General features: G+C 50.7%; 7 protein-coding genes across 7 annotated transcripts; 2 read left to right on the top strand and 5 right to left on the bottom strand.

Moving 5' to 3' along the window:
* Nucleotides 1–26: 26 nt before the first annotated feature.
* Z519_10752 (uncharacterized protein) lies at nucleotides 27–1,993 on the bottom strand (the record flags this gene model as incomplete). The annotated part of the gene is made up of 5 exons (XM_016768468.1): nucleotides 27–627; nucleotides 680–805; nucleotides 853–1,011; nucleotides 1,065–1,194; nucleotides 1,246–1,993. The coding sequence occupies 5 exons, from the start codon at nucleotides 1,991–1,993 to the stop codon at nucleotides 27–29; spliced, it is 1,764 nt and encodes a 587-aa protein (XP_016615375.1).
* Nucleotides 1,994–3,823: 1,830 nt separating this feature from the next.
* Z519_10751 (uncharacterized protein) lies at nucleotides 3,824–4,548 on the top strand (the record flags this gene model as incomplete). Its single annotated transcript, XM_016768467.1, has 2 exons — nucleotides 3,824–4,036; nucleotides 4,087–4,548. The coding sequence occupies 2 exons, from the start codon at nucleotides 3,824–3,826 to the stop codon at nucleotides 4,546–4,548; spliced, it is 675 nt and encodes a 224-aa protein (XP_016615374.1).
* Nucleotides 4,549–4,837: 289 nt separating this feature from the next.
* Z519_10750 (uncharacterized protein) lies at nucleotides 4,838–5,437 on the bottom strand (the record flags this gene model as incomplete). Its single annotated transcript, XM_016768466.1, has 1 exon — nucleotides 4,838–5,437. The coding sequence occupies one exon, from the start codon at nucleotides 5,435–5,437 to the stop codon at nucleotides 4,838–4,840; it is 600 nt and encodes a 199-aa protein (XP_016615373.1).
* A 1,269-nt stretch (nucleotides 5,438–6,706) lies between these two features.
* On the bottom strand, nucleotides 6,707–8,216 carry Z519_10749 (uncharacterized protein; the record flags this gene model as incomplete). The annotated part of the gene is made up of 2 exons (XM_016768465.1): nucleotides 6,707–7,294; nucleotides 7,344–8,216. 2 exons carry the CDS (start codon nucleotides 8,214–8,216, stop codon nucleotides 6,707–6,709), a joined length of 1,461 nt encoding a protein of 486 aa, XP_016615372.1.
* Nucleotides 8,217–10,045: 1,829 nt separating this feature from the next.
* Nucleotides 10,046–11,410, bottom strand: Z519_10748 (uncharacterized protein; the record flags this gene model as incomplete). The annotated part of the gene is made up of 2 exons (XM_016768464.1): nucleotides 10,046–10,992; nucleotides 11,068–11,410. 2 exons carry the CDS (start codon nucleotides 11,408–11,410, stop codon nucleotides 10,046–10,048), a joined length of 1,290 nt encoding a protein of 429 aa, XP_016615371.1.
* A 597-nt stretch (nucleotides 11,411–12,007) lies between these two features.
* On the top strand, nucleotides 12,008–12,670 carry Z519_10747 (uncharacterized protein; the record flags this gene model as incomplete). Its single annotated transcript, XM_016768463.1, has 1 exon — nucleotides 12,008–12,670. The coding sequence occupies one exon, from the start codon at nucleotides 12,008–12,010 to the stop codon at nucleotides 12,668–12,670; it is 663 nt and encodes a 220-aa protein (XP_016615370.1).
* A 280-nt stretch (nucleotides 12,671–12,950) lies between these two features.
* Z519_10746 (uncharacterized protein) lies at nucleotides 12,951–14,456 on the bottom strand (the record flags this gene model as incomplete). Its single annotated transcript, XM_016768462.1, has 6 exons — nucleotides 12,951–13,297; nucleotides 13,363–13,661; nucleotides 13,715–13,835; nucleotides 13,893–13,989; nucleotides 14,033–14,261; nucleotides 14,293–14,456. 6 exons carry the CDS (start codon nucleotides 14,454–14,456, stop codon nucleotides 12,951–12,953), a joined length of 1,257 nt encoding a protein of 418 aa, XP_016615369.1.
* Between the last annotated feature and the right edge of the window lie 371 nt (nucleotides 14,457–14,827).

The raw sequence follows: 14,827 nt of genomic DNA, 5'->3' as shown, positions 1-14,827 counted from the left end.
TATGGAAAGAAAACCTATCAATTTTATTACAAAGATTCTAAACTATACATGATGTCAAACTGCGAAGATATCGGAAGGAACTCGTCAATGCATAGAGGGCTGTATGCAGACAAGCTAGGAAGTCCTGTATGATCATCCGAGGGCTGGAAAGAAGTTCTCTCAGTCCCTGCGTCTTGGACGGCGAAGAACAGGCTGGCAGGGTTCCTGCCGACGTCGTTGGCCTGTTGGAAATCCAGATACTCGCTTTCGAAATGGCACAATCGCATGACAAGCTGGATGATGCGGCGCACTCGTCGAGCAACGATGTATGTTTTCTCCAGTTCGCCGAGTGTTCGCACGCAGGTTTTGAGGGCCGAGAATTGAAATGCCACATCCGCCGATCGCCTTTCCGCAATATCGGCAATCAAGATTGTAGATGCAGTCGCGATGACATGTAAAGCGACGCCGCTCAGGTTGGATGCATTCCCGTACATATTGCGATAATCTTGAAGAGCCGTGGCGATGTTTTTTGCATTGTCGATGCAGATCTGCCGAGATTTATTGCATTGGGCATCCATTTCCGACATCTTGACTCCAAAGTTTGCAGTTGGGCGATGCAAGTGGATTTTGCAAGAATAGTATTGCATGCTATCATCAACAGTCAATAGTCAATTTGATAATAAGGCCGTTGATGCCTTACTGAAGCACAAGAATCGATGCATGAGCTTCCTTGCAATACTGGAGCTCCGGGTCGAGATTTTGGTACCAATCTTGGAGCTGCTCATCAAGAGCGTGAAGGGTTTCGGTGTCGCATTGTTCTTCGTTCCTAAACACTCAGTACCGGCCGCTTCATACGGTCCTCGCGTAACTCACAAGGCGTCACAGATGCGGCCGACTGTCACGAGAAGAGTGACCCATGAGAAAGCAATTCTTTTCTCCCATGAAGCGCCATATTGGGTCAAAGAGCTACTTCGGAGCTCCGTATCTTCGCATTTGAGACAAGAGGGCCGGCCGAGGTAGAGTGCCCAAAGTCTTGGAAACACTGTTAGATTGCTGAGTCCTAGGAGCAAGTCCGGGTAGTTTACCTATCAAAAACCAAACAGCCCCAATAGGTAATTTGGCGTACTTTCATATCTCTTGGGGAAAAATTGGTGGATGCAAGCTGTTCTCCAGTTCTGTGAAGGCCAAGGTCAATGGCTAAACGACACGCATCACCTAGGAGACCAGCCGTCAATAGTGTTCAGGAAACCGTCGTGCCAAACATACCAGCCAGAAGCCAACCTTTGGTGTCCTTGCTCAATGAACAATGAATGACAGACAGGAGTAGAAGTGATTGAATGGTTGTTATTTGGGGTCTTTTGAGCTCTTGATCAACGAGTCTTGTAGCTGTGGCCACGAGAAAGGGCTCCTTGTCCTCCATGTCATCGTTGGAAGGGATTACCATGGCCCTTACGGGTGGTCGGTCTGATATTCGTGCAGCACAAGCATAGACGCAGTATAGGAGTGCTTTGCTGAAATACTTGGTCTGTCTCGTCCTCATACCTTCAAGGAACTCCTCTCGGTCAAATGCCTGAAGTACAGTGTGTTGGTATTTCCAGTAAGTTTCCAAAAGGTGCGTCTGGGTTTCTGGATCGATTGGATCGTCAAGACTGACATCGGCCGTCACGCTCCTTTGACACCACGGCCCGAGGAGCGAGGATGAGACGCTTTCGGTGAGATGCAAGCTCGAAGTTGGGCCGAAGAATTTATATTGACCCTCTTCGTCGCTATTCAGCTTCCATTGGCGGCCACAAAGCCGAGAGATTAGGTTGTCTTCTTCCTGGGATGGAATTGGCACTGATAAGGATGAATAAGTCGATGGAGTTTGCGGATTTGACACTGGCTGTCGCTTGGGGGCCGTCAAATTCTGCGTCTCTTTTGCTGATTCAAGAGCAGCTTCAAGATCAGCGATTCGCTGATAGAGCTCCCGGATGTGGCCCTTGGATGAAGGACTGGAAGGAGAATTAGCTGGCATTTCCAAGTGCTAGAGTGGGTGTTTTCACCATTTCCGTTTGTCTTCACTGGGCCAGACACAAGGGATATTGAGTCTTTTGCATTTTCTGCAGCCCTCCAATTCAATTACGCACTGTGTGACGCTTAGTATCGTTGACCAATATCTATTCCAACCCCAGTACCTTGACTTTTTTCAGCCTGCAATGGTTGCAGGCAAGAGCAGGAGTGGAGTCATGTTTCTTAGAAACTCGACCCGTTCGGATCGGATTCCCATGAGTCTTCGGACTTTTTGACCCGGGGGCCTGCTGCAAGGCCGAATTTGATGTTTGAGGCGTTGAATAGCTGATATCCATTGTCATGACGGGTTTCGGCACGCTCGAGAAGATGGCTGGAGTGGGCTATCACCGAGTATATTTTCTACGCACAACGCTCCAAACCCCGCAATGTGGTGGAGAAGTCTCCAGCTTCTGGCCGAGGACGTCCCCCCTCTCTCCAGGTTTCGACTAAGTAGTCTGCAGGCTCCAATTGGCCTACCTTATGCATCAGCCGGAGGTCATTCTCCGTGGTTCACTAGCCTCGCGGCAACCCAGCCTTGTGAGTTGCGCTGTAGTGCCTCGGGTAAGAATTATGGGATATTTCCTCATCCGACAAGTGCGGACGAATTAATGATTGCCAGCTCGAGGGTGGTGGAATGTGCTCCGTATTCCATTTGTTGATCGGATCTAACTTTTGGCGGTAGTCCTCCCAGCCCATTATGGGGTCCGGAAGCTTGGGGGGAAGCGAGAGGGGATGACTGACGAAGCAGGCTTGCGAGAATCAGGCTTCCTGGTCAGGCTTCAATGGTAGGCCACCCGGTCAAAATATGTTTGTGCCGCATCGCCGTCGTCAAGAGTGTAGATTGGGAACAGGATGATAATGAACAAATCTGTCAGCATGTGGTTGTAGCTTTCGGTCAGCCATGGATGCCGCAGTCCGTATAACCTACCGACAGAGAACTGTGAGCCTGTGGATCAAGACCAGCAACCGAACCCCGGCCTTTCACAAGCTGTTCGCGGTGACTGGTCGCCACTGCTCTGGTCAGCAAAATCCTGCACCCAGCTCTCAGGCAATCAGAGTAGAGGTAAGATACTTTGAAAACTCAGGATCAGTAGTGGGAAGCGGTGTCACATTATTAGGACAAAAATAGAGCTAGTTCTGCGAGGATCTCGGTCAAGCAAATGTTGCTGATGCGGCAGCACCGCACGTCAGGTACCGGCACCACAATATGGAGCAAACTGCGCAGGATAATCCCACAGTGTGGTGCCCTTGGTGATTAAGCTTGAATGTGGGTGCTAAATAATAATCAACGGGGATAAGGGCCAGGAAACAAAGGAAAAGCTGGCTAGTGGGTGTGAGGGCCCCAGCCCGTCTTCGGCGATCTGCCGGTAGATCTTGTCCTCCTCTCCTTCGAGTCGAAATCATCTAGAAACGTTGCGAATTAGTATCGCAGAGGCGGCTCCGTGATTGTGGGCGTCAAGAAAGAATGCTAGAAGACCATGCTGCAGAGCCCGCACGAAAGTCGGCAGGAACAGCGGCCACCGTTGTTGGGAGGTGATATGGGCAATAACTGCTATTGGCAGAGTCGATGACCAAAGCCGCTGTTCGTGCCGTTCAATCGGTGCCAAAGCAAATTCAGACTGATATACCTCCCATTTCAATATAATCTTCGACATCAGGAGACGGTCTGTGGAAAGCTGTCACTCAATAGTTTGTTTCCATTTCCGTTTTCTTCGGAGAATTTCCCAGGAAGCGTCTCACTTCCAATAGCCAACGCTGTCTAAGCGCACCAAAGCATACAAGAAACAGCGATCCTATGGCAGTCACCGCAACCGAACCACGTCAGAAAATACAACCCAAAGAGGAAACCGGCATCGAGGGCCGGGATTTTGACCCTGCCGAAGTAGCGTACGTTCCAACCACGGGAGTTCGCAAATTATTCGAAACACCTCTTGTCTCAGCGACGCCTGAGAGCATCAAGGGTTATGGGGAGATTGTCAATGTGCAAAGCATCGCATCGAGATCGTACGTTGGCCCGCCCAGGGATGGCGGCCGGTGGACGCGAACTCTGGCGACCAGGGCGGAGTGACTGAGGGGCTGTTTGAGTTCTGGTGGAAAGGCGACACTCTCTATGCGCGCAACAACGCTGTTGGCGGCAGCTATCTTTTTGCCTGGAGCCAGTATCCTGAAGAGGCTGCCACCACTGGACCAGCGCGACCTCGTGAAAGAGCGATGATCTGGCGCGCGAACTACCACCCGGACGGGGGTCAGTTATTTTATCCGATGGATGGGCAGAGTTTCGTGGTTCCACTCGCCCTGCCAGGCGACGACGTAACGCCCGAAAAGTTCGTCGCGTTTCGATGCGACGGCGGCAAAGGATTGTATATCCATCCAAATATCTGGCACGGGGCCGTTGTGCCTGTCGAGGACCATGCGCGTTTCATCGATCGACAAGGCCGTGTGCATGCCCGTGTATCTGTGGATTTTGCCAAGGAGTTCGGGGGATACCTGTCTGTGCCTTTGCGGTCTGTCGTGCAGTGAGTGGCTCAACTACGTTCCATATCAGGTACAAGTGAGAGCAGCGGGAGGAGGGTTGCTCAATAGGGCATCCTATACCATTCTTGTGCCTAATCCCCGTGCCTCTCAAATTTGATCGCCACAGGAGTTTGCATTGGGAACGGTGTCCAGACAATTGAGACAATGCAAATCTGAAAATTGGACGAGCAAAACTTGGAAGCAGTGTAGCGGCATATGGCAGCACTTCAGGTGAAGGCAGGCATTTTCGCTGATTCCAGTCAGGCCTCCAGAGGAAACTGCGTCCTTGAGACCATCAAGCCAGGGATGCTTTGTGAATGAGAGTGAGTCGTTTAGCAAATTTAACCTCGGCCTCGATGTCATGATGTTTCTGTAGCACTTGCTTCATTTGGTGTTCGATCGCACTTGTGGTCCTCCATCGTTCATCTGCAGTCATCTTCATGTCCTTGAACTCTTCCTTGCGTTGAGCTAGAATGAGGGCTTCGTTGAGAATTCTCTTTTCTTTTTGCTTGGCGTTCTCTAGTTTCTCTTCGGCCTCTTGAAGTTCTCGCCTTGCTTCAATCCGAGACGCTCTGTAGTCACTTATTTTCTTGGGCTGGTGAGGCTTCTTGAACGCAAGGCTCAGTCTCCCTGGCGTCTTGGACGGCCTTGTTATCAGGCGTTGGTTTTCCACGACACTGCCGACGATCTCGGTGACGATGCTTCGAGTTTTCGCGCCCGTGTGACGTATGAGGACTTGAACGATTTCTTCTTCTCTGTTGCCATCCTCCAAAAGATCTAAAATGCGCCAGTATGCCGGAAGGGGTACTTCATGAGTGGCAACTTGGATGGTGGGCACATTATCAAAATTGGGAGACGGTGCTGCCACGACCCAAAAGTCAGAGCATGAAGACATGGAAAGGGCCAGAAGATTGACAGAAGCTTGCACCTACAGCTGACAGGAGAAGGAGGCAGTTTTGGAAGCTGCGAATCTTGCAGCAAATCTTGGGCAAGCATGGTTTGGTTTCCTTGTCGTCGACTTCTTTGTGTGTACGGCGAGTTTCGCGATTGCCGAACACGGCTCAAACGGGGGCTTAGAGAAAACAAATTGAGGATGGAGTTCAGGAATGAACAAAGAGACATGGACCAACATGAACTTAGAGTCGCTCAAGCCATGTAAAAACGGGTTCAAATGATCTTGATTCCAAAATCAGTGGCAGCGGAATGGCATGACGTGCTCTACCGGGAAATTCACCGCGGTCGGGCATAACGCGGTGTTCGAGTCTCAAGGCCATACTGTGCGGTCGGTGGCGAATGGGTTAATTGCCTCTGTTCAGAATCCTTCCTTCGGGGCATGAGGCCTACGACCAGCATGGACTTGGAGGATGCTATATACTCCTATGAAATTTGCCAAACTCCCACGGAAATTCGTTTGCGGAGGCTTGTGGGGATTCTGGGATCACCAGTGGATTACCCAGATCACCCAAAGTTAGCACTTGCATGCTGGCCATCTCTGTCATCTTCTTATTACACTCGTTTCCTTTCTTGCCAGTTGACAACATCCGGACTTGCGGACCACTGATCAACGAGGTCGCAGATTCCCCGGATTTAGATCAGTAATACGCACGAAGAGACACAAGCAATCGTTAAAACGAAACACTAGAATCCCGTTGTTTGCCTCGGGGGAGTACTCTTTACCTTTCTGCTCCCAATGTATTACAGTCCCATGTAAACAAATCATACATCTCTCATCTTTTTTGATGGTGACCGGGAATGTGGCTCGTCTGGCTCGTAGCACATCATCCGGTCGATCGTTGATCGCATAATGCATCGTGTAGCTCCTCATCAAGCCGGCGGCATATGTGTGCCCATCGCTACCAGAGACGACCTGGCTCATCATTATCATGCAATCCTGTGGGGTGAGATGCCCTGCATTGCAATATGCCGCCTCTCACGCAAGTCTTGCAACAGGATTTACCATGTCTGAATCACATTCTTCGCCGACAAGAAAGCATCGCGTCATCAAAAACATGTACACATCATTTTGGGGGGGTTATCTGTTCACCATAGACCGCAAATTGAAAAGGCGGACGCAGAAAGGGCCGGATAGTAACGATCAAGGCGACATCATACCATCAGCCAGTGTCGGTGTGAACCCCACAGTCACTCTCCGCGCCAAGTCATATCATGTTGTATTCGAAGGGCCGTTGGCATCCTCGATGGCGATAACGTCAGGCAGTGAGGCATATTTCAAGCCGGTTGCTTTCTCCATTTTTGTTCGCTCGATCAGGGCCTGGGTCCTCCATCTGCATTCAAGCCGGGCTCTTTTTCCGGCCAAGGCCAATCTCAGATCGGCCTCCTGGCTGGAATAGTCTCGGTCGATGACGGCGAGTTCCTTCTTTTGTTCTCTTTCCAGGACTTCCATCTCTTTTTCCTTTTTCCGTATCAGATTCTCAACAGCCCTCTTTTGTTTACCCCGCAGAACATTGACCTTGCTAGCGCGCAGGGAATCCATGATGTCTCGTTCACGATATTGCTGAGCGAGATTGTGATAGTCTTTCTCGGTGACTTTGCGTTCTGGGAAGGAGGAGTCGATAGAAGTATGTCTCGAGTTCTGATCCACCGGCGTCGGGGGCGGAGTTGGATTCTGACAATAAGCTTCCATGTGCCGTAAGCGCAACATAACGGCTCTCTTCTCCAGCTCGTGTTCCTTTTCCATCTTCATTTCTTCTTCTAGTTGGCGCGCCTCTAGGTCTTCTACAGTTCGGTCCATCTAAAACAGGTTAGCGACGGTCCCAACACCGTCTCCAGCTGCGACGAACCTTTGATCTTTGTTCAGCAATCACTTTTCCATGCGTTGTTTTCTTGTGTGCCTTGAGCGAATCTCGTTCTGACTTTAACTGTAACATCAATGAAGCCTGAAACTCGAGAAAACGGGCTTTTTCGTCCAGCTGAGCCATTCGGAGGTTGAGCAATTCTTTACACCCCATACTTCTCTGGAGCGCCTCCATCTCCACAAACGGTTGTGATTCGCAGCTTGACTTTGCCGCGGATAGCGGTTGTGACCAGGAACTCTTGCTCGATTTGACCGACAAAGGACTCTGCATGTCCACAGAGATTTCTTCACTGTCATTGGTTTCGGCATCACTGCTGATACTTGTAAGGGTCGAAGAGGCCGACAGACCACCAGTTCTTTTCTTTCGAAAACCTGCCATTTTTTGGAACCCTCTTCTCAGTGGCGAATATTTCTTTCTCTCGCTCGTCGAAGCTGGTGAGGGGACATCTGAGCTCGAAGGGGCGTGGTCAGATATCCGTGAGGACTGGGTCACCGGACGATGCTCGCTGGAGGCACAGGAGGTCGCTGTGGTAGACTGGGATTGGATGGAGCTCTGGTTGACGGAGTCGGAAGCGATGGTAATTGTCGAAACTGAAGAAGCAATCCTGTCGATTCCCGAGGTTACTTGAAGAGGTGATATGCCGAGACTTTGCGCCTCCAACGCAAGCCGATCATCAAGCTCATCTTCAGAGGATGTAGAGGGTAATTGAAGGACGCTAGCACTGTAGAGGGCTTCGTCGATCGACTTCTTCGGAGTCGACCATGATTGCATGTCGGAGGGGTCTGGTATCCAGGTTGGTCTGCTGGAAGGTATTGAAGATTCCCGGGCCAGAGACCAAGCATGATCAACAGCCGTCATGGTGGGCTGGATCAAAAGGCTGAGAAAGTGGTCACAACGGTTATCTCATTGTTTATTGGATGGGCTCGGTTGCACCAGAGAGAACGAACTCGTTCGTCGTGCAAACCGTCTAGCGATGGCTTGTAGCAGCGCGTGTAACTGAAGCAAAAGCAATCAATCTCAGGCAGGGCAGCGGAACGCAGCGTGTTGGAGTCGAGACATGCAGCTGGGACAGGAGGACGAGTGGGGAGTGCGGCGGTGGGTGCGTAGCGATGATCGGCGAGTCGGGTCTGGAACCTTGATGTCAGTCTTTTGTAAGGTACCACATCTCAGGGCCAAGAAGAACCGACATGGAATTGGGGGCGGTCTTGAGAAGATGTAAACGTGGCTTTTACTGAGTATTATGTACAACGGAGCAAGAAGGGAAGATAGCTGAAGGGTTTCAATTGAGAATGGCGGCTGGTCACAGTGGGCAAAGTGGTCTTGGTGGTTGCCAGCAGCCAGCTGCAGGAGCTGGGAGCTCGGTTTATTATGTCATCGGAAAGTGAGGAATGAGGTACATCTGCCGCACTGGGTCCGATCTCTTTTTCGAATGCCCGCCCTCGCCCCCTAGCCGGCCAAGACAAGGACCCAGACAACCAGCAGTAGGAATCATCAACGTCAAGGACCAGGCTGTCTGCGACACGGTGGACAGTGGGCACAGGCCAAGCCACAGACCAATTCCCTCAAGCAAATGCCAACTGGGAGTCTCGCTCACGGCACCCAGTGCGCTGCATTCCTGCTCCTGTCTCTCCCCTGGCTCTCCCCTGGCTCTCCTGTCACTTCTCATGTTGTGTAATCTATCATCCCCTCTCTTTTGTTTCTTTTGATTCGCAAGACTCGTTTCGAGAACGAGAGGGACAAGGAACCAAAAAAAAAAAAAAACAAACTTAGAACCACTAGTTGTTTTGTGCCCGTTTGACTTTGGGCCTCGCTTCCTCGGGAGCGAAGAACCTAATTCCAATATTCGGTTTGATCTTAGAGGGGAGCGGAGGTTAGTGGGCCGTTTTAACCTGAACTTTGACTAAGCCTAGTGAGCCTTAGGAATTTGATTTAAAACAGGTGGCCCGAGCACCGATGGTGCCGAGACGCCTAATGTCCCCGTTAACCTGCGAGCATCTACGAGGTACTCGGTAGTGGCATAAGTATTGCTCCCGGTAACGGTGTCTATTCGCCTAATCGTCCCCCCACTGCCAAAACTTTTAGCTGGCTCTCATCCGCTTTTGATCTGCAGGAGTCGCTGTTCCATCTTATTGTTGAACCAATACAAGGTACCTTGTCCACAACTACCGTCTTCAATCTCGCTGAGTATGGAGGCAATTCCATATCAGAAAACCCCCATTTCTTCTTACGTGGGAGGGGAGGAATGTATGACTTCTGGAATCCCAAGTGCAATATTTTACCAGTCATCATGAAGTGCTTTTCAGGCCTTTCATCAAAGCAAGACTCCGATATACAGAACAAGGGTTAAGAAATCAGGGCCAACACCATACGAGTTCGCTTATCTGAAATCAGCTACTTAGTATCTCGGTCAGTCAGTATGGCCGCGGTCACTTTGCGTCTCGACACCATGAGAAGCATGGCAGCCACCTTCACCACCAGCCTCACCAGCCACATGAGTCCGGCTATATGCCTCTGTGGACAGGATACTCGATACTCGGTACATCCGGCCGGATATCTTCTCAAGTCCTCATATATTATGTCTTTGTGCCTCTATGCGGGTCCCCTTACAGCCCACGAGCTCTATCTGCAAGCATACCAAGGATGGTCGGAAAAGTGTATCGCGCCCTCGCTGTTGTGGTTCTGAACCTCTATCGAAACCTCACTTTCCAAAACTGATTGGGCCATGCGACATGGACCCCTAGTGTCCAGGCAACCTTGAGCACCCACTCGGGTTCTCTTAGAAACTGCCGCGCAACGAGAATCACATCAGCCATCGGTTCTTTATCTCTGGTATTAGTCATGTCGTTTGCGATGGCAGCTTCATCCCTGATACTCTTGTCAGATCCATCATCGACGATATCTCTGGCTTGCACTGCCTGAGTAATCAAACCGACCGCACCGATGAGGAGCTTCGAGTTGGCTTCCTTTAGCGTGTGTCGTATTTGACAAGCGATTTTTGACTGGTAATCGCTAGAAGACATCATCTGGATCCGTTGTTGCGGGTGACATCCTCCACTACTGACATCGAGGAGATCAACGCCGAGCGAAGGTAGAAGAGCTGCAAGTCTAATGGTACTTTGTACGCCCCAGCTACCGTATTTCTCTCGCAGATCAGTCTCCTCCATCCATTCTGTGGCGCTGATGCGGAGGAAAAGGGGCATTTCTGACGGTATCTCGGCGCGTATAGCACGAATAACTTCGATCAATAGGCGAGTTCGATTCTCGAAACTCCCGCCGTAATCATCTGACCTGCGATTCGTGATCGGACTCAGGAATTGAAAGATTAAATAACCGTGAGCGCCATGTATCTCAATGTCGTCGATCTCAGCTTCAACTGCCCGCCGGGCACTCGCAGCAAAAGCTTTAACGACTTCCTGAATCTCAGGAATAGTTAGCGGTCGCGGAATGCAAAAGCCACCGTCATCAGCCGAGCCTTTCCCATCCCAAGAATCTTGCGGGCCACCCATCGGGCCTACGACATCCTCTGGCCAGCCACCGACCTCTGTCGTCGCTCGTATCGAAGGTCTTTTCTTTTGAGCTGAAATCCAAGGGGCGACAGTGCTCGCTTTGCGGCCAGCATGGGCTAACTGTATTCCTGACAAAGCACCCTATGATTTAATGAAATCCGAAACCCGCTTGAAGCTAGCTGTTTGCTCATCGCTCTACAAACCAGGGCACTGGGGTGTAATGCGACCGTTGGGCTGTACACCTGTGGCTTCAGCGAAAATAAGGGCGGCGCCCTTGATAGCGTAATGCCCGAGTGTTGCCAGATGCCAGTCCGTCAACTTGCCCACGTCGGGCCCCTTCGCGGCCGCTGAGTATTGACACATAGGCAACACTATTATTCGATTTTTGAGCGTTTTGGATCGAATCTCAAGAGGCGTGAATAACGTCGGTGTGTTTAGTGCAATAGGCTCGAGAACAGCACCCGGATTCGAGGCATAGGCTGGAGTGTAACAAGGCCCATTGCGTACACCAGAGTTGAGCCCATTCTCGACTAGCTCCGACAACATGGCTTCACTGTGTGCAGTTCTCAGGCAGGTATCGCCAGCGCCAGTGTCATTCTCAACGCAAGAAAGGAGGTTCTCTTTATGCGAGAAACTGATGTTGACGGAGGGGGGCCAGCGCCATCTCAAGGTCGAGGCTAATTGGGATTGCATAAAGCTAATCGGGGAAACTAAAGAGGGCTCCGAGACACAAAACCCCCTTTTCGGGGAGCCTTGTCGGTTTTGTTTTGCAGACCAATGCGATTACCCACTACGGCTTCACTTCGCACCGGACTATTTTCAGTAGTTGATTTCATTCTCCAAGAACTACAGCCTTGAAGTACAGATAAATTGTCCTAGCCTCGATCCACCAAGATGCTCAGACTGATCACGGCAGCCGCATTGGAGGCGCAAGGCGAGGTTCGGAATCCCATACTTCAAGGTCTCATTGCCACATGGTTTGATGGCGGTTGGACATCACTAAAAGTAGGTTCTTTCCATAATACCTCGAGAAACACCAAGAAGGGCTGGGGTCTTGAGGTAACCACAACAGCATGGGTGTCGCCGAAGTCGTCTTTCTTCCCTTGCAGGATGAGAAATTCCCAAATAACCAAACCAGTCCCAATGGACAAACTTCATGACGACCTTCTTCAAATCATTCTCTTGCAGCCCGGTGTCCAGCGCGTATATTGGGGCCGGGAAATCGAGAACCCTCTGACGTTGAGATGGTTTGTCGACTGGGATGACGTTGAGAACCATAAAAGGTTCATGAATGCTGAGTATGTGCTTACATTCCATCCCCCTTACCTTCGCCTATTGACCGTTTGTAAGTGCCTACGAACCGTTCATGGAGGGGATCGGAACTATCGTCGCTGGCGCGGTAAAGGATATCATGCTCGACCCAGGCCTCATCCTCCCGTCCCTGCTCTCAGTAACACCACGTCTCCAATTACCGAGGTCGTGACCATGTGGTTTCGAAACACATACCCGCAGAATGATCAAGACAAGGTGACCGAGGAGGTAGAGAACTTCATCTCAATTTTCGAAAACCATGCGCACAATTATACGGCTTCTGCTGCAGGTTGGGTGGATGAAGAGATTGACATCCCAGGGATGGAGGAGCGCGGAAAGGCATATGTACTACTGGTTGGCTGGACTTCTGTTGAGGCGCACATGCAGTTTCGAGAGACCCAGGCATTCAAGGATTCCATTCACTATGTTATGGGAGCAAAGAACCTGAAGAAGATCGAGGCGGTTCATGTAAGCTTGACGGAGATCACTAAATAGAAAGCCCTATTGATCTCCAAAACGGAAGGAAAGTCCCTTTCGTCGTCCAGTCCACAATAAATGCAATTACCAGAGATTGAGAAAGTTGGAGTTATGGATTGTCTACCTAAAAGGGCGAGGTTGACTGGCTATGTGGACGTGAAATCAAGAGGTTGCAGGCCATATTCTGACAACGACAAGCCAGGCTGAGCCATCGTTGAAGGTCCATCTTCCTGTTTCCCCCAACCTCGGTCGTCAAGTGTTTTTCCAGTCTTGAGATAGCTTGCCTGTGGACATTCCGCTACGCAATCCACCTTGTCGCATTCGTGCCTGTAAGTTTCCTATTCAGTTTCTTGTAGTGAAAATACAAGCCTAAGGTGACAGACGCCCCAATGAGCTGGCTCGCGGCATTGACTCCATGCCCCAGCTTGTGAAGGGGTGCATCTTGCGCGCGATAGATCCAAATGCCAATGATCTGGCCAGGCCCACTGGAAGCGACATTCAGTGCCGTGGCTAGAGAGCCTCCGGTGGTTGAACGAGCGTTGTCTCCGACCCAGGTACACAGAGGAGGGAGAGCAGAGAAACAGCCACTGGTGGCGAGGATCAGGAAAAAGTAGCAAACACCGTAGTGAGTGCCTGGAATGGCAGCTTCCTGAGAGTCAGCACGCAATGTCTCCAAATCACCATGGTGATGTATCACAGATACAACTCACCAAGGATGAGAAAAGAAATTGCCGCGACGCTAAATCCGGCACAGGCGAAGTGCCCTCGCATTTGTCGATTGTCAGACCAAAGAGCCACCACGAGCGTAACGACGTAGGCAATCGCGTACGGTGGGACAGTGAAGAGCTGGGCTCGCAAGTCGTGGTACCCGAGACCAGCAACGATAACGGGAGAGAATAGTGAAAGAGATGTAGCTCCGCTGCCAGCTGCGAGGTATGTGGAATAGTGCACCCATAGTTTCACGTCCTTGAGGGTTGCCTTTGCATCCTTCCAGTTGATCTTGGCTTCGCTGTCGGGGCTGGTCAGCTACGTCAGGCTTCTTGTAGAGGCTAAGTTACTTACCCGTGTGAACTATTTTCGGAGGCAAGACGTTGGCGTTGGATGGCCTTTTCGGTCTGTGTAAGCCAGCTAGCATTTTCTGGATAGTTTGGCATGAAGAAAAAGACGAGTATCCCAACCAAGACTGCCAGTAACCATTAGCTTCCACATCAGTCGTGGAAGCGCATCTGTAGCTCCTCACCTGATGGGAGACCCTCGATAATGAAGAGCCAACACCACGCCACAAGGCCCGCTGTACGATTCATATGTCGGACACCGTAAGCAATCGCTCTAAGACACTGATCAGCTGTTCGCGTTCCCCACCAAGAGCAGTGCGAAGACTTGCCCTCCGAAAGCCCCAGCTAAAGTTGCGCTGCAGAGGAAAATTGCAATTCGAGTGGCGCGTTCCTCGGGCTTGTACCAAAAGGACATGAAAAAGATCATGCCAGGAAAGATGCCAGCTTCAGCGGCACCGAGGAAGAATCTGAGAGCAGTGACACCGGCGAAGTTGGTCGTTCCGGCGATACCACAGCAAATTGCACCGAAGGAAAAGACAAGAAAACCGAGCCATCTACAGGAGGGTTCAGTCAGCAAAAGCGGACAATTTCATCCAAGGCGTCAGCTTAACATGCCTATTTGGGGTGAAGACCTTCAATGCCAGATTGGAAGGCGCTTCGAAGATGCAATAGGCCACAATGAAAACCATCAGAGCAATCGTGAATTGATAGTTGGTCATGTGGTTGGTCTGTGGCATAGCATCGCCCATGTTGGCATTGAGGATTTTGGCATTGCCTGCTCAGTTGGGCACGAGAGCAGTCAACAAGGCTTTCACTCGTAAATCGTTGGATAGCACTGTACCTATGTTGCCTCGGTCCAGATAGCAAAGCAGGTAGATCAATGCGGTCGTTAGCATCAACCTCGAATCGATTTTCCAGACAATCCTAAGCAGGGAATCATCAGTCATGATGTGATGATCTTCTCATGAGGCTGTATTTTCTCGTACCAGTATTCTCTTCTCGTGTGTAGGAGACAGCCTCCTGGGCTTCGATGGCCTCTATTAGCTCGACACCAGATGGCGAGGATGGTTTCTCAACGACATCGGCCGTTTTCGATGATCCCCTTATTTAAAATAACGGA

Source organism: Cladophialophora bantiana, assembly GCF_000835475.1.
Source record: "Cladophialophora bantiana CBS 173.52 unplaced genomic scaffold supercont1.19, whole genome shotgun sequence".
Taxonomy (NCBI): Eukaryota; Fungi; Ascomycota; class Eurotiomycetes; order Chaetothyriales; family Herpotrichiellaceae; genus Cladophialophora; species Cladophialophora bantiana.
The sequence above is the reverse complement of the archived record's forward strand: the minus strand, read 5'-3'. Positions and strand labels throughout refer to the sequence as shown.